This window comes from Elgaria multicarinata, chromosome 8, assembly GCF_023053635.1.
Source record: "Elgaria multicarinata webbii isolate HBS135686 ecotype San Diego chromosome 8, rElgMul1.1.pri, whole genome shotgun sequence".
Classification (NCBI taxonomy): Eukaryota; Metazoa; Chordata; class Lepidosauria; order Squamata; family Anguidae; genus Elgaria; species Elgaria multicarinata.
In genome coordinates this window covers 47,375,661-47,396,022 of record NC_086178.1, presented here as the reverse complement: position 1 = coordinate 47,396,022, position 20,362 = coordinate 47,375,661, and the positions used below count along the sequence as shown (strand labels likewise).

Genomic DNA, 20,362 nt, shown 5'->3' with positions numbered 1-20,362 from the left:
CCACTTTTTTAAACTGATCGGAATGTGTTGATATCCTCTGTAACTGGTATGGACAGAGACCGCTTCCATCTGACTGAGCAAGACTAAGTCAGATAAAAAAAAGCTTTGTAGCTTTTAAGGTGCTACATAGGAAAAAAAATCCCTTGTGAAAACATTTTGTAGAAAGGCCAACACTTTTCTCTCCAAGAAAAAGCAAATGGGTGCTTTCCTAAACAGTTCTAAAAAGAAAGTGAAAATATCCAGTCAGGTCAATAGACAGGAGTAGAGCTATTTGGCATGTGGGTCATGCCTATTACCCATCCTTACTTTGGAAAGTGCTCCACTTAAGCCTTCCTTTGCACTCTCTAGCACATCCTTTTCCAGCATGGCCTGGTTCAAGGACTCCTTGACAGTCACCAGCTCTTTCTTCAGGGCCGACATCCTTTCCTCAAGCTGCTCCAGGGACCTTTGCCTGAGTAAGAAGAAAAAGTCTAACTCCACCTTGCACCTTAAGCAATCAGCAATTGATTGATTTGATTTGATGTATACCCCACCTCTGTACCCAAAATGGCATTCAAGGCAGCTTACAAACACTGATAAAACCACAACAATAAGCAAATACATTAAAACACAATTAAAAACCACCACAACAGAGTAAAAACAGCATCAGCTTGACAAGCCTGCTTACACATCAAAGGTTAAAGCAATGGTATTCCCCGTAGTAACCTATGGCTGCGAGAGCTGGACCATAAGGAAAGCTGAGCGAAGGAAGATAGATGCTTTTGAGCTGTGGTGTTGGAGGAAAATTCTGAGAGTGCCGTGGACTGCAAGAAGATCAAACCAGTCCATACTCCAGGAAATAAAGTCAGACTGCTCACTTGAGGGGATGGTATTAAAGGCAAAACTGAAGTACTTTGGCCACATAATGAGAAGACAGGATACCCTGGAGAAGAGGCTGATGCTAGGGAAAGTGGAAGGCAAAAGGAAGAGGGCAAGATGGATGGATGATATTCTGGAGGGGACAGACTTGACCTTGGGGGAGCTGGGGGTGGCAACGGCCGACAGAAAGCTCTGGCATGGGCTGGTCCATGAAGTCACGAAGAGTCGGAAATGACTGAACGAATAAACAACAACAACAAAACAAGGACAACAAAGAGAAAGTAAACCTAACCTTCCTTGGGAGGGAGTTCCACAGCCAGGAAGCAGCCACTGAAAAGGCCCTCGTTTGCATTGCCAAATGTGCCATGGTGTCATTAGGGCAGGATTTTGGCGCAGATATCTGGGCCTGCACTAAGCAGTAGGGGCCCCAAACACAGCAAGGCCGGCTTACCACATTTTGAGGTAATACACATTACTATCAAGAGGGTAAGGCTATTAAGTAAGGCTATTAAGTCCAGGGTCTTGCCACTCATTGTTGATACTCCCTATTAATGAAACCCAGCATTAGCCATCTCCATGTAACAAAGTCTTGTGATGTCCTCTTAACACCACTATGAAGTAGAGAGGCAGAAACGCCTTGTGCATCCCAGTGCTAGAAACCAACTGCAGCACCTCACCCTCTCTCGAGCTCCTTTCTCATTCTCTCCCTCTCTTTAATCGCATCCTCCTTCTGTTCCTCCAAGAGTTTTCGCTGTCTTTGCAGCTCTCCATTCATGGTTTTTAGCCGCTCCACTTCCAGATGGGAAGAATCAAGCTGTTGAGTCAGGCTTTCCGTGGCCACCTCCAATGCCTCCTTCTCCCTGAGAAGTGTTGAGAAAGCAAAATATGAGCAACTTGGGGCCAAGATAATGCAGCCCATGGGACAGAGCCCAGCTTGTCAGGGTGGAAGTATCTGCTCTGTTTCCTTTGCGTGCCTTCAAAGCCCAACCACCACTTCTCTTTTGCAAAGGAGGGCTGGGTATCTGGGTGTCACTTTCTAGCAAAGGAGCAGCAGGTGGGAGGAAGGTGCTTAATCTTCTCCTCGCCCACCACGTTTCCTCTACTACTCCTTGCCCCTGCTACTTCCCACCCACCCACCCAAGTTGCAATGGAAATACAGGCCTGGAACCCCCTGACGAAGAAAAAGCAGCCTAAGAAGAGAATTGGAGGGGGAAAGTGGTGAGTGAGGAAAAGGGTCAAGCAGCCTCCTATTGCCTGTCCTTATCAAGGTTTGCCAACCCTGCTTTGCAAAGGACAAGAGGTGGTTGAGCATTTCAGGCAGGATGTGTTCTGCTCTGAGTTCTTCCAGCGTTTACAGTCTGAGCAAGGAAAAGTGGGGCAGAGTATGGATGCGGGATGTCTGGAGCATCTGAAGTCCATGCAACGAAAAAAGACTGGAACGAAGAAAAGTCTTCAAATAATTGACCGTTAAAAAAAAAGAGAGAGAGAGAGTCCTTTTCAAAAGCCAAACCATGGCCATGTTCAGACAAACAGACATTTTTTCCCATCTGGTATCAGAAAGGTGCAAGCCTCAGGCTCATGCACACCCTTGCTGTGCCTTCACCCCACTCTCCTAGGTAGAAAGTAATGTATGAATGAGCATAATAATGGCCCTGTTCAGACAACACATTAAGCCATAATGGTTAAGTGTTTTGAGCTAACTATGATGGCTTGGCATGTTGTGTGAACGGCATTTTTCATGGTGTCGACATGATATCTACATAACCACAGTTTATGTAGATACCATGGATACCACAGTAACCAGTGAAATTTTAGAATGCTTTTAGGATGTTTTAATCATGTATGCTATGTTTTTAATCAGTTTTTAATGTGTTTTATATTCACTGTTGTTCCCCACCTTGATCCAAGTGGAGAGGCGGGTAAGAAATATATTATTATTATTATTATTATTATTATTATTATTATTATCCATGCTCACTAACCACTTGCTGCAAAAGGGCTTAGTGTGTTGTCTGAACAAGCCCAATGTGTTCATCTGTACTTGGGATCTACCCGAACCTGCTATGCACACCTGGGTAGAAAAATACAGATATAGGATTCAGGGGCATTCCAGGTATAGACAAACCCAGTAATCTTATGATCCATATATCACTTTTTAACCAAGGAAAACAGCATGGAGCATGTATGAGCCTATGGTAGTCTCCTCTCACAACATTGAACGACATTCACCATTCAAATCTATTTACTCTATTTCTGAACTTCCTGTTTCAATGTCCTATTCATTAGAGCTGCTGTTGCTCCTTAAAAGTTAATAGCCATCCCATAGACAAAAAGGCTTTGAACAGACAGTACAAAATATTTTTCAGCAACATAGGTCAGAATCACAGAAACAGATTTGGAAGGCCACCTGTTGAAATTGTGACCCAAAGGCAGGACTATGATACCCTTCAATCTTGATTCAAATATAACAGGAGAGCAGGTAACCCAAGGGAAGGTATCTGCAGCAAAAAAAATACCTTCAAATGATTCAAGTGAAAGAAGCAACCCCACCCCAAAATGCCGCAAAAGGCAAACAAAAACTACTAACAAGTGGCAGAGGGTTTCTAACCCATTTTTAATCTAGCAGTAATTACTTTCCACTACCAAATAAGGTGACCAATCAGACTCTTCATTGTGATCAAAACCTATCCACCCCATTACTCCCAAAATAAAATTTTATTGGGTGCCACTCCATGCTGCACAACAACCTCCCTAGGATAAATTAATTACACAGATGCTCTTATATGCGTCCAAACAAAACAATAGCACTGTAATACTATTGGGGGTTAGTGTGGAGAGGCATTTGATAACCTCTGGCAGCAGCAAATGCTGATGCATGTTATTCCCAAGGCCACATTTAATCATCACATTAATAATCATGTTTCATTTCCTTGGCTGATGATCACAATGGAAAGTGGTGTGGAAGAGTGAAATTGCATCATCAGAACAGAAGACCCCTTAATATTAACATGGAAAAGTGGACTGTACAGCATTCTTCATCTACCCACCAGCCAGGGCCAAACTGTATAATTAAAGTGGGACCCATGAGTAGACTGTCACAGCCATCAGCCATTCCAGCAATCTGTTCAGAGGGGCCATAATGAGACTGGGAAGTGGGGCCATTCCACCAGCCCTACTGAAAGACCACTCCCATGAAGACTCCTCCTCCCAGCAGCCATTCTAGCAGGCTGAGCTGAGGGAGATGAAAGGGAAGCAGGGCCTTCTGCCCTGCTGAAAGATCTCCTCATGAAGTCTCCTCTTCCCTCAATAGACACCACCAGTGGCCATTCTAGCAGGCTGAGCTGAGGGAGATGAGAGGGAAGCAGGGCCCTCTGCCCTGCTGAAAGATCTCCTCATGAAGGCTCATCTTCCCTCAATAGTCACCAGCAGCATCAGGGTGACTGGAGGGAGATGGGAGGGAAGCAGGGCCATTCTGCTAGCCCTGCTGAAAGACCACTTCCATGAAGGCTCCTCCTCCCACAACGGTGAACACCAGTGGCCATTCCAGCAGGCTGAGCTGAGGGAAATGAAAAGAAAACAGGGCCATTCTTCAGCCCTGCTGAAACATCTCCCCATGAAGGCTCCTCTTCCCTCAACAGTGAACACCAGCAGCCCTGCTGCAAAACAACTTAGATTTTTCCTCTACCCTTCCCATCACTTTGCCCTCATGTGTGTCATGTCTTTTTAGATTATAAGCTGGTAAGCAGGGATGGTCTTCTTTTACTGGTTGTATGTAAGCCACTCTGGAAGCCTTTTTGGCTGAAAGCAGGTTAAAAATACTCTAAATAAATAAGCAAAAATATTAAGCAAGCTTTTACCAAGTCAGACCATTGCTCCATCTAGTTCAGTATTGTCTTCACTGTTGGGCAAGAGCTCTTCAGGGTTTCCATTTTCCTCAACCCTACCTGGAGATTCCAGGGACTGAACCTGGTACTTTCTGTATGCAAAGCATGTGCTCTGTACCACTGAGCTATGCCCCCTTCCCAGTTGTGAAGGGAAATGCATCACAGTGAATGTTTCCAGTTGCCGATACATCACTACAGAGGGAGACGGCTTCCTTTCTAATGTACCTATTTGAAGGCCACAATCTGCATAAGCATCAGAAAGGCTGAGACAGAGCCTTTTCACTTGAGATCATTAACAGATCTGGAGCCTCCCTCTTTCTCTCTGCTTTCACCTTCCTAGATCCTCCACCGAGGATTTCCAGCGTTGCAGTTCCCGCCTGCAATCCTCCAGCGTCCGGGTCAGCTCCTCACATTCCTGCCTCTGTTCCTGCAGCCCTTGTTTTGCTGCCTTTGTTTCCTGCTGGCAGTCGGAGAGCTGCTTCTTGACAGATCCCAGGGCATCCTGGCAAGACTCCAGCTGCACGTGCAACTCCTGTTCATAAAAAGAGGGATCAAGCAGGAGGCTCCTTCCACGTCACACAACTCACCATACGCAGGGGATCAGACACCCCATTTAAACAGATGAGCCAAGTGCTGTGATCAACACCTCCACCCGCCCCGAGGAGCAGAGCCTCTACAGCAAGAGAAGCTGGGGATTTCAAAGATAAACACTGAAATCCAGTTTGGGATACATTGAAAAGTGTGCGTAAGAGGCAGCCAATTTCTTGGCCTCTGTCATTTGGCCATGCTGCCCTTCTGATGGGGTGTGCCTCCCTACATTGGGGGGATGTACACATTGTTCCAGCTAGTCCACAAAAATTGTGGCAGCTGTTGGGATGGGGAGGGGAGGCCTTCTTGTCCTCTCCTCCTTTGGGAGCAGCTGCATCAAGTGCCATAGGTCCTCTGCATCCATAGGCTGTAGTGATGTTGTGTAATAGTTCGATGCACAAGTGGATGAGAATGTGTCATTATAAAGCGGTGACTACTTTTAACATTTATCTAGAGCACAAGAGTAGGCAATCCAGTATCCTCCAGGTGTTTGGGCTACAACTCCCATAATTCCAGGCAATTGGCCATGCTGGCTAGGGCTTATGGGAGTTGTTGTCCAAAACTTCTAGAGGCCACCATGTTGCCTACTCCTGATCTACAGGCAGCAGTGTGCTCCCAGGTGTGTACAGTACAAGGAAGAAAGGCAGACACTACTGGCAGGATCTACACTGCTGCTTTAAAGTGCTTTATAACAGTTTTGACAACTGTTGGGGCCCAGGACACACTCCATATATAGTTTTCAAAACGTTTTCAAAGTGCTTTAAAGCAGTAGTGTAGATCCCCCACTGTTCTGGCGTAGTTTATAAGTGGTATTGTGGCATACTCTCTTATTTGTGACTGAAGCTGGTGTTTTATACTGCAACACTTCACATTTTAAAATCTGTTTATATAATCTAAACATTTATAAACTGGATGCACTTCTGTTGGTCATTTGTTTTGTTTTGGAGTGCTGTGTCATACACATCACCTACATATCTGATTAATTTTACATACTATGTCTATTTTGCCTTTCCTCTGATGAGTTCAAGGCAGCATATGTGGTTCTCTCCTTCCACCATTTTATCCTCACAATGACTCTGTAACATAGGTCCAAGATCATCCAGTGAGATTCATGGATTTGAACTTGGGTTTCCCCAGTCCTAGTCCAACATTCTAACCCAGCCCTCCCCAACCTGGTGACCTCCAGGTGTGTTGGACTGCAGTGCCTATCATACCCAGCCAGTATGGTCAATGGCCACTCTAGCCCATATGCCACAATGAAAACTGACTTGAAGGGAAGGAAGTAGCTTCTCAAATAGAAAGGGAGAAGCTATGATGCATGGAACTAGACCTGAAGGTGACAGGTCTGGGTTTCCAAACACAGATGGCCATTGAACAGCTCTGACTCTATCTCTCCGTAGGTAGGAGATAGCAAGCAGAGAAGCTGAAGGGGAAAAAGGCTGCTTGAACCCTTCCTCCACCCACTGCTTTCCCCCACACACAATGCCACCACCAAGAGATCTTCCTCCTGTCTGGGCTTATTTCCACGCTCACCTGGCTAGCAGAAGACCAGATGGGGAGGAGAGCTGAAGGTGCAAGGAGAGTTCAACATAGCCCAGTGAATACTGCTTTTTCCCTGTGAAATCATTATCCACTTTGCTGCAGCTATTTAGCACAGTCTGTGATTGAAGACACAGGTCTGCAGCAGTCTAGTTCCACACACCCTCCAAATTCTAGGGATATCAGATAAATCTGCCATGGATTCAAACAAGTCCAGATTTCTATGAATCTAACCTGCAGATTCTGCAGCAGACCAGCTTTTCCCAAGTCTTGTGGATCAGTTTTTCACTTTGGGGAGGGGGAGGCAGATTTGAACTAATTCGCACAAACTGCAAATGCACACATGCGCTAATGTACACTGATGCTGTTTCGCATTAACTAATGTGCATTAGCACATTTGCACAAATGTACATTAGCACTAAAACAAATAAATGCAAGAAGAACAAAATTCTGGTAAAAAAAATCCGATCCCATCAATGAGTGAACAACGGAATGATAATCACCTGACAATCCATGAAACACAGACAGAATGGATTTAGCAAACACATCCCTACAAAATTCACATGGGAGTTACCTTGAGAAGTTCTTCTTCCAACACAAGAAGAAGAATATAATCTGGCGAACATCTTATATAAAAATATGGTAGTGCAAGGCTTCTTACTCGAGAGCTACTAGACTAGTTTTGCTCATTTTTGTTTTAAACTGAAATGTGGACAGTGTAGACATGAAGAAAAATTTGCAAGTTCAAAAAAGTTCAGAGCTCAAGCTTTAATAGCAATTCATTTCCTTCATGCCAAAGACAAGGCAGCCCCTCTGACAGTGGGGTGGTGGTCAACTTTGCTTGGGCCCTAGGTGCAGCACGTGTTTGGCTATCCCCGCCAGCGGGGAGGATGAAAGGGACAGAGGTGGCCAACCGGGGTGCACAAGGGAGGGGGTGGGGCCCTGCTGCATGCAAATTTGGTGGGGGAGATTCACTATGCATGAACCACATTTGCATTATTCATGAGCCCCTCTGTGGTGAGGGGACTGAGGGGCAAATAAGCAGGAAAGGAGCAGAGCTACTAGCACCTATGGCAACATGGGTTTTATATATGTGTGTGCCCATGTGCCCAGAGATGAAATCTAATGGTTCACAATGTTTACATTCAAATGTGGTCCATCCCAGACAAGTGTTCTGCATTTGGAAAATTCAGAAGCACACCAATGAATAATGCAATTGTCAGCATTTCCTTAGATATGTCTGAAAAGATATCTATTTCGCAATGTTCAACTGGAATGGCTTACATACATATATGAATATCAACAGTCAATGAATTTTGGACCATTCACTGTAACATATGTTAGATGCTCCCTGTTTCCCTGAGCAGTAAAGAAGTCCAGATAATTTAGTTTCCTTCAAATGAGAGAGTGCATTGGATATTTACAGGATTTAATTTACCATTATACTAGGGCTGAATGGCATCCGTCCCACACCACGTGCTTCATCAAAAATTCGGCCCCAGTGAAGATGAGTGGGGCAGGATATTGGCGACTTTGGGGGGAAGTGAATGTCACCACACTTTCAGAAGGAAGGGTCCTTAAAGTTTTAAGGGTTGGTTCATTTGTTTGATATTTTCTTTTGTAGTAAAAGTGGCTAAACTCTGGGGCTACCTCTGTGCTTAGTCCGGAAATTTCAATTAGTCCAAAATATGGCAGCCAGGCTGGTCACTGGTACACCTAGGGGTGACCACATTACACCAGTTTTAAAATCTCTTCACTGGCTGCCGATTAGTTTCCGGGCAAAGTACGAAGTGTTGGTTATTACCTTTAAAGCCCTACATGGTTTGGGTCCAGGCTACCTGTGGGATCGCCTTCTCCTGTACAATCCACCCCGCACACTCAGGTCCTCTGGGAAGAATCCACTTCAGCTAGCAAAAACTAGATTAACAACTGTTACCCAGAGGACCTTTTCTTCTGCTGCTCCCAGACTGTGGAATGGCCTGCCAGAGGAGATTTATCAGCTTGACAGTCTTTTAGAATTTAAAAAAGCAATAAAGACTGATCTATTCTGGCAGGCCTATCCAGTGAAATTTTAGAATGTTTTCAGGTTATTTTAAAGATGTTTTAATCATGTATGGTATGTTTTAATCCGTTTTAATGTGTATTTTATATCAAGTTTTTATACTGTTTGTTTTATACTTTGAATTGTTTTAGTTTTTGTGAACCGCCCAGGGAGCTTTGGCTATTGGGCGGTATAAAAATGCAATAAATAAATAAATAAATAAATAAATAAATAATAAAAACTGTCACTCCAAATGGCAGCTTAGTTCCACACAGCAGACAGCTGCTAAGTGCTTTGCAAATAGGGCTAGAATGATGTGGTAGCTTAGCTACTTTTTCTGTAAAAGAAAGAAACAAAACCTGGACCAACTCGTAAAACTGTAAATTCACCCCCCACTCGAATGTTTATTTATTTACAACATTTATATACCACTCCATATCTAAAATAGATTCCAGAGTGATGAACATAGGAATAAAACATTAAAAATATGTAAAGATTAAAACAGCTTATTAAAATTGTTCAATATAAAACAGAATACCAATTAAAACGGTGGATGGTCAGTTGAGGAATGCTTCCTGGAAAAGGGTTATTTTTAGGAATGTTTACCACCCACCCCAAATGTCAGGGAAAGTTCTTCCCTCCCAAGCCCCATATTTCACCCCAAAAAAGCTGGCCCAAATATTTCATTAATATTTGGGCAAGTGGAGCATACTGGAAGCAAATAAGGCATCCTTTCCCAACTTGGTGCCCTCCAGATGTTTTGTATTACAACTTCCAGATTTTTTTTTTTTTTAAAGCGTGTTGGTTGGGGCTGATGGAGAGATGGTTCAAAACATCTGGAGAGTACCAGGTTGATTAAGGCTGAAATAAGGCATTACTACAGCAGGCAGCAAATACCTTTAGGCTGTAATCTTATATGCATCTACCTGGGAGTAAGTCCTATTGAACTCAGTGTAGTGGACTTCTGAGTCAACATGCATAGGATTGTGCTTTTAGGGTCCCAGAGACAGTTCCCATGCCCTCAGGTGTTTCTTCTCCAGCCAAAGCACAGTTCTCTTTCTCCAACTCCAACACAACAAACTGGCCCCAAACTTTCTCTAGCTGTCTCTGTTCCCCCACCCCACCCCAAATGTTGAATGGGTGTCACATTCCAAAAGCTAGAACAAAACCATTCACTGTAACCAAGACAGCCCAAACTCCTTACACTATATATAGTCTGTTTCAATTCATCGAGACGTTTGCAATGTTATACATATTCTGAAATAAGTCTTAGCTATATGCACAGGATGGTTGACTATATCATTGTACAGATGGGTGGTTGTTGTTGTTTTACAAATATTTTAACGGCGAATACATCATAGGTAAAAACCAGGGTGTCCAACCTGCTCACGGTGCTGTGTTTTCTGAATAGCAGCCTGCACAGCTTGTAGGGCCGCATTCTGACATGATGGAGAGTGTATCCGAGATGGTGATGTCCGCTGGTGGTGAGGAGAGCTGGAGCGTAAAGGGGAGGTTTTCCAGGTGGTGTCTTCATCTGATGCACTTTCCAAAGAGATGAATCCTGTGCTCCTGGATTCAGACAGAGCCAACTAGGAGGAGAGGAGCAAGGAAGTGAATCTTAGTCAAGCCAATCACAAGTTCTTGCATGTACTGTGCTACAAAACTAGACTCAGCAAAGCTTCAAAGTTGAAATTCCGACACCTCTTATTTATTCAGAGATGCTGGAATTTCAGGTGGTATTATGGATGGCAACAAAATATCTTTTAAAAGCAAGGGCATATTTATAATTCTACCTCATGGTTATGTATAAGGGTAGTATAACATAGGTAATTGTATTGTTTGCTAATTTTACTGCCGTTTTCATCCAGTATTTTAAAATACCTTCTCTCTATGGTATAGCTTTCTACCATTTTCAATAATGTTATGAAATGAAAAGCAGTCCCTTAAAGCTGTATTTTAGCATTTGGCTGCTTGCTTTCACACCTTGGCCTCTTGACTGACACTTATTCAGCCTTGTTGGGATCTCAGATCAGCACTTTGGAGCCCTGTGTGTTGCATTCAAGAGGACAGCTGTTTGGATCCCAAATTTAGCTCAGCTCTAGGCTGTTCTTCTGTTGCCAAAGGCATGTTAGTGAAGTGGGAAGGCCCTTCTGCAAACCAAGAGAGGCTGAGGAGCCACCGATTTGCTTATGGACACGTAGAGTAATTATGTTTCAACGACAGTGATGATGTTTCAAGCAACTCTCATCAGCCCTAGCTAGCATAAGCAATGGTGAGGGATCATGGGAGTTCTAGGCCAAAACATCTGGAAGGCCACATGTTGCTCACCCCTAATCTAAAGGAAGTACTAGTCCCTTCGCTTCACTCAATAGCTCACTGTGAGAGGCAAGGGCAGTAACTTGCCTCTGCCATCTGAAACCATGGACATTGGGGATCTCAGAACATCATTATTTATAAAGTGCTTAAAGGTACAAAAGTTCCTCTCTCCTCCTTGAGGTCTCTTGATTACAGGCAAGTGAAGTCCCCACCCATACAAGGTTGGACCAAGTGTCAGATGAAAAATCTCTGTAATACGGGATGCTGAGTTATATGCCACCACAGGGTTCATTTACATATTTTTTTAGTTTTTAAATTGCTGTCCATCAGTTACAAAGTCCGTTTTAGACTTATGAACAAGCCAAGTAAGCTGTGCTGCAGATAAGCCTGAAGGCTCCTAGGTACTAACCAAAAAAGTTTATTCTTAGCATAATTTATAATTCTATTGCACAATCCACAAGGAATTCTCCTGTACAAGCCCCCAAATGCCCTCCCCTTTTAATTTTTTTAACAGTTCCCATCCATTGCAACGGAGCTTGGGTAAGAGAACGTCCTGAACTGTGTCTCAATTTCTATCAAAAACGTAGGTTTCTACCATCAAATTATATACAGTGAACCACAGCCACCTTCTGATTACATAACTACTTAACTAGATTATACTGCAGATCAGCCTTCCCCAAGGGGTAGGGGGTGGGGCACGGCTCAGTGGAAGAAAACACATATTTGGCATGCAGAAATTCCCTGGTTCAATCCTCGGCATCTCCAGGTAGAGCTAGAAAAACTCCTTTCTGAAGCTCTGGAGAGGCTCTGCCAATCAGTATCAACAATACTGGGCTGGACGAACCCATGGTCTAACTCAGCATAAGGCAGCTTCCCATGTTCCAAAACTGATGCCCTTTGGATATGTTGAGCGGCAACCTCCATGCTTCCCACATCTGGAGGACACCAGGTGGAGGAAGGCTGCTGTAGATTGAAATTTTACATACCTTTGTGATGCTGTTCAAGGTATGTTGCAAAGATTCAATTTCCTCTTTCAGGTCCTTTGCTTCTTCTAGACCTCCAGTCTTACTGGCCTCCTAGTGTTCAAAGATAAGCAGTTTCTCAGAAACGGACATGGAGAAAGAGCAGAGAAAGTATGATAGGGCAAGTGTATGGATGAGTGTGTCAAACTGAGGCTGTGCATCTTTGTGAGAATCTGTACGTGCTGCTAAAGGGGTGTGTGTGTGTGTGTGTTTGAGAGAGAGACAGGAAGAGGTTTGTGGGTACGTGTACCAATTTCTGAATGTCCATTTTTAGAGCAGAGATGGTCTTCTCTTTCTTTGTGTTCTGTTCTTTAAGTTTGTCTTCTAAAGAGGTCAGCTCTGTAATCCTGCAAGACACAAAACAGACATAGGTGGCAGATTGAAACTATCACCGAACACATATTATTAAAAAGACACAAAGCTGGAGACAAGACCACAAGTGTAAGTGTTTTTGAGATAGGCTTCCCTTCCCATGGTGTAATGACCAGACCAAGTCCACCGAAGGTTGGGAGGAAACAAATAGTGTTGCATCGATCCAGCAAGAAGTGTTGCTTCAATGGCATGAGCAGCCAATATGAAGACAAGAGTGGTGCATCAAATCCTAATTCAGGAACTGCAGACCAAAAAATAAGGGCCAAAACTGACATTACATTAAATGAGTATCAAGCAGCAGTGTCTTTTTTTCTCTTCCTTTTTACTGTAGAGTAGGTGCAGGGCTCCCGATTCAGATCAGGACCCTCGTGAGTGGGAGGGGGGGATTTTAAGATCCAGATTGGGCCCCTGTGCCTACTCTATAGTAAAAGTGAAAAGAAGACATAGCTGCTAGACATACTATTAAAGTAATGTCCGTTTTGGACCTATGAGTGGTCAGATACTGTCCTATAGTGTCCCCAATAGTTCCCAGGCAGCAGACTACTTTTTTCAACAAATACCAAGGTTAAATATGGCTCTTATGTCTCCCCCACGCCTAACTACCCCCTCCTCAGCTCTGTCCTCCTTCTTGAGGAGCAGAGAGCCTTAAAGGTTAATCTTTGGGCATGGAGACTAGCACTCCCATCACCTCTCCATCTTTCCTGCCAGGTGTGCTGCCTGCTCCAGCAGGTGAACACTGGGGAGTGTGAGGCCCTTGGTGTTGAGGGTGCCTTGGGGGAATCCATTTTGGGGATTGCGGTCTCTGAAGTCTCCAGCTCAGGGGGCCTCTGGCTCAAAGGGCTCCTGGCTCCTGGATTCAGTCTTGGTGTTGGGAGCCAAGTCCAGCAGCAAATTCCCAGCTTTATATCCTGGACTCTCCTAAATTGGCTGGGCCCTTTTTCTTTGTCAACCAGGTTTTTGAAACAACAAAAACACCTGCAGAACCTGTTTACCAGAAGCAACAGTTGGATCCCACAGACACTTCTCTCTCATTCAAACAGCCTTCATTTCTTTGTCTGTCTGCTCTTCTACAACATTCTTTATTGTGCAAGGATTCACAGAGCTAGAGTAGCCTACCCCAAGCTCATGACCTTCAGATGTGTTTGACTACAACACTTGTCCTCTTCCCCTGGCTGGGGGATTCTGGGAGTTGTAATCTGGATGGCAGCAGCTTGGAGAAGGCTGCGCTAGGCAGGATCTACACTACTGCTTTATAATGGTATTGAAGTGCACTGGCAACTGTTGGGGCCTAGGACACGTTCCATATACCGTTTTCAAACCACTTTCATTGTGTTATATCCTGCTTGATGTAGATCTGGCCCTAGAAAGAGAGAGAGGCTGTTTTTCTGTGTTGATACAGAACAAGGAGAGAGGAGGCCCTTTAAGCTCGAGGTGGAGAACTTCTTTCAGCTCTGGAGCCAAATTTAATTTTGGAAAAGCTCAGGGTGGGGTGGGTGCATTCCTGTTGTGGGTCAGAACAAAGGCAAAATGGGGCAGGGCCAAAAGCAAAAGGATTGGAACCCAAAAATGAAAAAAGAGAAAAACCCACCACAGCGTATTGTAGCTTAAAGGTCTGGGTGCCAGTAGTGAAGCCTTAGGAGAGGCATTTCAGCCTTTTAGAATAGGGGAAAACTGCACAAAAGGCTGAGAACCCACTAAATGATTGGTAGTTGGGGGAAAAGGGGCACAGTCCCCTGGGGAACCCCAGAGGGCCAAATTGGGACCCCAGGAGGGCCAAATCTTACCCCTAGGCCAGACGTTTCCCACCCCTGCTTTGAGCCTTTATGCCCCTTAAGTGCCGGTGTTCTGAAGGCCAGGGCACAGAGCAGCGCTCTCCTCACCTGGAGTTTAGTTCTGCCTTTTCTCCATCCCAACGGCTCTGCAGCTGGATCATCTCACGGACTTTCTCCCGAAGCTGCTTCTCCAGCAAACAAGCAGAGCTGCTCTCAGAGAGACGCAGGTTGGAATCCAAATTGAGACAGGCGGTCTGCAGGCGGCGAGCGGTTCTTGCCATGTCGGTCCCTGCCTCAGTAAGACCTCTGGTAATGAGGGAGTTAAAACTTTTCTCATTCAGAATCTACCCACATCACCATCTCCCATCAATCACCTTGGTTTGTGCCAACAGCCACAGTATTGTCACAGGACTGGGATACCAGCAATTGCCAGGAATCCAGATCACTACTCTATTCCTTTCCCTTTTGTGTGTGTGTGTGTGTGCACAAAACTAAAGGGATGCAACCTACCCTAGCAAAAACATATTGCCTCTTTCCCCATTCAAATTCTCTACAATCACATCCAAAATGCTGAATGCTGTCATTTCTCAGATGTGTTGCCTGGTAGTGCAGGGGTCCAATTTGCTAGCAGACCTGTAATATCTGGAACTTCAAGACTGGCTCTACGTTTCATGGCTTTGTTGGGATGTCATACTCCTGCATTACCAATTCACACAACAAGTTTACCCATGTACATGGCAGTCTGCAAAACATAATATCTGAATTGGCACGGAGATGTTAGAAGCACCTTGTGAATTTTGATGCTCCCATTTGAAAAAGCACTTAGGCTGTTTCTACATCCGCCTTCCCCCCCCCCCCCCCCGGGATCGTCCCAGGATCATCCCTGTGCATACAAATGACACACAGGGGATCCCGGGAGCAGGCAGGAATGATCCATTCATTGTCTGGGATAATCCTTAGGTGTAGAAAAGGCCTTAGTCAGTAGCAAGGCCAGTTAAAGGCAAGGGCACTAGTTTATACCTGTGATGGATTCTTTTAGGTCACAGATCACAATGTTCAGATATCTTTCCCTCACACAAGCTGATGACACCCAATGTTTTTATAAACCCAGCTCCTGTGAGAAGCTATTGGCTGTACTGTCAGAGTTTTAGGGTACTCCTTTCTTGGGTAATTTCCTACAGAGCAGGCAGGAGCCTTTTTTTATAATAGTGCAGTATTTAGATAGCACCCACCTTTCTAGTGTCGTGCGAAGCTCTGCAAAGTTACCACGGAGTGTGGCAGCTTGACGCCATAGCAGGAGGATCCCACTGTGCTCACTGCTTAAATATGAAGCATAGCTCTGGAAAGGACAACAGCAAGAACATGACTGGCACACTCCTGGTTCCAGCATGACAACATTTTAGGGACGGAGAGCTGCAGAAAGGAGAATCTCCCACGTTTGCAGCACTTTTACTGCTCCAAACTGATCTTTCAAAGTTTTGTCCAAAATCATATATGAAGCATGAGAAATATAATGTTGGTGCCCCTGGCACAGGCAAATAGAAGGGCTATCAAAATCACCTTTTGTCTACAACTGATTGAATTGATTTAATGGGTTTTCTTGTTCTGCAACCTGCTATGAACTTTTGGAAAAGCAGCAGAGAAAACACTAAATAAATAAATAAACAAACTTGTAATTAGCCTTTTCTTCTACTGCTGCATCATCCGCAAAACTCCTAAAATTAAAATACATATCAAGGCTATACTTCCACTTCAACGTTGTCTATTTGCTCGGCCTGATGGCATCACATCAGGCCGAGCAAATAGAAATTCTGAGCTCAAAACTTGGCCAAAGTATATATGAGCTAATATTTTACTATATAAATGAACCTATCTCAGTCCTTGTAAAACTACAAATAATAATAATAATAATAATAATAATAATAATAATAATAATAATAATACAAATTTTGCTGTTTAGAACTGGAGTTTTAAAGATTTCCCCGTGGATCCAGACTCCAACTCACAAAAGAGACCTTTCAAAATACTGGAAGAGTTCCAGCAATGCCTTGGTGGTCTCAGCTCCATAGAAGGGTAATTGAACAGAAATTTTAACTGGGGCACTACTATGGCAGGTTACCAGTATCTGGAAATGCTACATTAGTGGCAAATATGACACTGGAGACAGATGCGTAACTGGGTTAAATGGTGCAAACCCCCCCCCACAAAAAAACACAAAACACACCGTCAACATTCTGTATGGAATTAGAATAGCCAAGATCATTATCTGTGTTCAAAGAGCTAGGAATGGCTTTCTAATCAAGGTAGACAGCATTCAGGGAGAAACTGGGAGTGGGGCAAATCCTATCAAACAGGCCAGTGCCAGAGGTTGCGGGCTGGGTGGGTTAGAGCTTATTCTCTATATGTAGAGATAGAAATATTCAAAGTTATTTGTCTGAAACTCCTAAGATTAATGAATGAATGCCAAGTGAACAGGAAGCCAAGAAGTGCAACTGACTCCAGTGTAACAGCTCTCACATTAGTAGGCCATGTTGACCCAAAAAGAAGAATGATGGATGAAGGCCAAACATTACATATTTTGGTATACAGTTTGTTTACAACAGGCATTTACAGGCAAGACATTTTGAGAATTAAGAATAATTATCTTTGAAGTAGCAGAGTGAAGGTCAACTTGGCCAAGGGAGTTTTACTGTGAGTGTTGGAAGATTCCCTACTCTTCTGGTGGCCAGGAATATCTGTGTGGCACTGACCTTCTAAAAGCATAGATGATACTGAGATATCATCAGTACTACCCAGTGAGCTTTGGCTAGTGGGCGGTAGAGAATAAATGTAATAAATGAAATGAGATTTGTCAGGCAATTCCCAATGGAAGAAAGAATGCTGGGATTGGTCCATATGCAGTAGGCTCAATGCCATCAATTTAACTAGGAGCAAAACATAGGAGGACAAAAAAAATCATAAAGGGGAAGGCATAATGGAGGAGTATTAAATATAATGACATCCTGCCTAATCATAGCAGCTACAGAAGCAAAATGGCAGCAAGTGACACGTAGTAGTAATATGTCCAAAATCAAGTGCTGAGTGTAGGTTTGATGAAGAGGCAAAGTCGGGATATAGCAGAAGTATCCCACACTAGGGCATGCACAAGAGAAGAAGATGGAATTGTTCCTATTTGAATTTCCTACTTATGTAATAACTTTAATCAATTTCTTCTGCCATTTTCTCACCTAATCACCATGACCATCAAATGGTTTACAGACACTCTCCCCACAGGAACCAGCCTACTCTCTCCCATCAGAAGCTCTCTCTTTGCCTTCCTCAATAAGCTTACGTACCCTTGAAAGTAACGGGTAGGACAGACTCTACGTGGTAAAGAATGGGGGCAAGGTTATAGAAACCAATATGGAACCATATAAAAACAAACCCAAAGCAAAATGGTTGATTTGAGACAACACTGCTGAATTCACTAAACCTGTAAGATGTTCAATGCACCTAAGTCTTGTAGATCAGCCTTCCCCAACCTGATACACTCCAGATATTTGGGACCTCAGTTCCCATTAGCCCCAAACAGCATGGACAATGGGCAGGAATGCTGGGAGTTGTAATTTAAAACATCTGAAAAGCACCAGATTGGGGGAAAGCTGTTGTAGATAAACTCTTTGAGAGTTGAGCTGAGTACTCTTTCAGAGAAGAGGTACTTTATTCATGGGAACAGAACAGACTCTGCATTTTTTAAACCAGGAAATCTGCATTCTGTGAACAGGAATATATTATTAGAAATAAAATCAGCCAAATATTAGCTGGATTTCCATTGCATACTAAATTCAAACGATAGTATTTGCTCGAACAGCGATTTCCCTAAGCCTCCAGTTCCACTTATAGCATCAGATAAAATGGCTGTAACCTACAAAAGCTCATGCTAATTTAATCAAATATCTAAACAACTAAATCATTTCATCTATGTGTGTGCTACATTTAACCCTTGAATTTTTAAAGAGCAGACTATGATGAATACATTACAATATTGTTTTTCCAGACAGCTTAGTCAGATTTATTTTTTGGCTGAGAAAGAAAAAAGGATGCAGGAAGGAAAGAGGGTAAAATGAATCTCACTCCCAAAAAGGAGTGAGTGAGGCCAAATTAGGTTTGGGGGCCCTGATCCGGATCAGGATTGTGAGGGGGAGGAAGGGGCTTTAACCCTTTCCCCCTATTGAAGTCCAGTTCCAAATCACACACCCCCAACCAGCTATTTGCCTTAAGAGGAAGGCTCCTATTGGCACTAATAGTATTGTAAGAGAAGCAGGAAAATGGGCTATGGCATCCCCCAAAGAAATGGAACTGAGAAACAGTAATTTAATAGTTAATTCTGACACAAGCTGGAAACAACTTCCCTCTGGATTTCAATGGTACCAGAAAGGCGGAGAGAGACCAAAATTCATTACTCCACTTACCACTTTTCCAACTTCCGGCAGCAGAAAAGAAATAAGGAAATGGGAGTGAGTTCAAAGATTGGACCTGGCAATAGCTGCATTAAAAATGTCTCTTCCCTATCTCCCCCAACAAAAAAATCTGGGCTGAAAAGAAGGAAACAGTTTCTCCATAGTGAGCTGAACCAGAGAAGGAACAGCAGATGAAGGAGGGATAGTTGACACCCAGGAAATTCTGTGGTCCACCAAGAAGATTGACCTTATGGACAGTTAACCTAGTATGCATGCTGAATTGGTCAAGGAACAGGACATGCAGAGCATCATCAGATGAACATTTTATAGCATGCTTATTACTGGGCACTCACAGATTTTCACTGGACCTTTTCACGACACCGTCCACCTCCCATGTGTCTCCCGCTCCTTTTGCTCTGTTTCCCATCATAAAAAAAAGACCCAGGAAATTGTGGTCATTGTTTGCTTTCTCTTTCTTCCTCGCGTGAAGAAAGAGGAAGCTGGTCATCCCTATTGTGGGACAGAAAAGCGACAGTAGGGAAGCACGATTTCCCCTGTCACAAGCACCCTGGTGACCTGAGCCATGGGGTGTAGTATAATAGCGCAACTTGGACTGCATGGATCTCTAGTCATGATGTTACAACACACTGAAAAGCTAAGCAATACCTCCCTGCCCTTGTGCCACTGGGACTCCTTCTGTTCCAGCTCACTCCTCAGCATGTGCGCATCAGCAGCTGCCTTCTCTAGCTCCCCTGCTAGTCTCTGTTTCGAGGATTTCATCTGGTCCAGCTGTTCTCGAAGTAGAGCATTCATCTGAGAAAGGCTGGTGTTCCTAGGGCAAAAAACAAAAACCAGGCCAAGGACTACGTTTTCTGCCACAACCACCACAGGGCAGAATAGTTCTATTATATTCAAGAACTCCTCTGTGTCTTTATTCCCATCTATCAAGCGATCTTAATAACAACTCCACTGGAACATTCTCTGTTTTACAGGAAATATTTGGAAAAGGAACTCATCCTTTAGTCTCAGGGGGAGACTATACCAGCCATTTATTGCAGGATTATATAGTAGTTGGCACTAACGGGCCACATGACATTCACCTGCTGCCATGGCAATCTCGGCTCCACCTCTCAGTTTTCCTGGAATATCCCTGACTGCTTTTGTCATGGTTTTTCTGGCTCTCTCACATCCATCCCGAAGAACGTGTGTGGTGTGCCACCCCCCTTTGCGAGGTCGTTGCTATTATTATTATTATTATTATTATTATTATTATTAGTAGTAGTAGTAGTAGTAGTATCCCGCCTTTTGCCCAATGCTGGGCCTCAAGGCGGCCTTACAAAGTTTAAAACATACATTTGGTGGGGGGAACCATAAATGTTTAAAATACACAACAAAATTATAAGACATTAACATAGATGGAGGGCCAGATTATTCTCCAAAAGCCTACTGGAACAAAAAAGTTTTAGCCTGCTTCTGAAAGCCCATCAAGGAGGGAGCCAGCCCAGCTTCCCCGGGAAGAGAGTTCCAAAGC

General features: G+C 43.8%; 1 protein-coding gene across 1 annotated transcript in view; it reads right to left on the bottom strand.

The window, feature by feature from the left end:
* The window catches only part of CROCC2 (ciliary rootlet coiled-coil, rootletin family member 2), a 120,530-nt gene that overhangs the window by 76,087 nt on the left and 24,081 nt on the right, over nt 1-20,362 (bottom strand). Inside the window, exons 7-15 of the mRNA XM_063132255.1 lie at nt 19,498-19,663; nt 15,625-15,731; nt 14,501-14,698; nt 12,499-12,595; nt 12,213-12,302; nt 10,293-10,499; nt 5,075-5,274; nt 1,536-1,718; nt 307-451 (exon numbers count right to left, since the gene is read on the bottom strand). Of these exons, the coding sequence (XP_062988325.1) occupies nt 307-451; nt 1,536-1,718; nt 5,075-5,274; nt 10,293-10,499; nt 12,213-12,302; nt 12,499-12,595; nt 14,501-14,698; nt 15,625-15,731; nt 19,498-19,663 (1,393 nt within the window). The remainder of the gene's footprint in view (nt 1-306; nt 452-1,535; nt 1,719-5,074; nt 5,275-10,292; nt 10,500-12,212; nt 12,303-12,498; nt 12,596-14,500; nt 14,699-15,624; nt 15,732-19,497; nt 19,664-20,362) is intronic.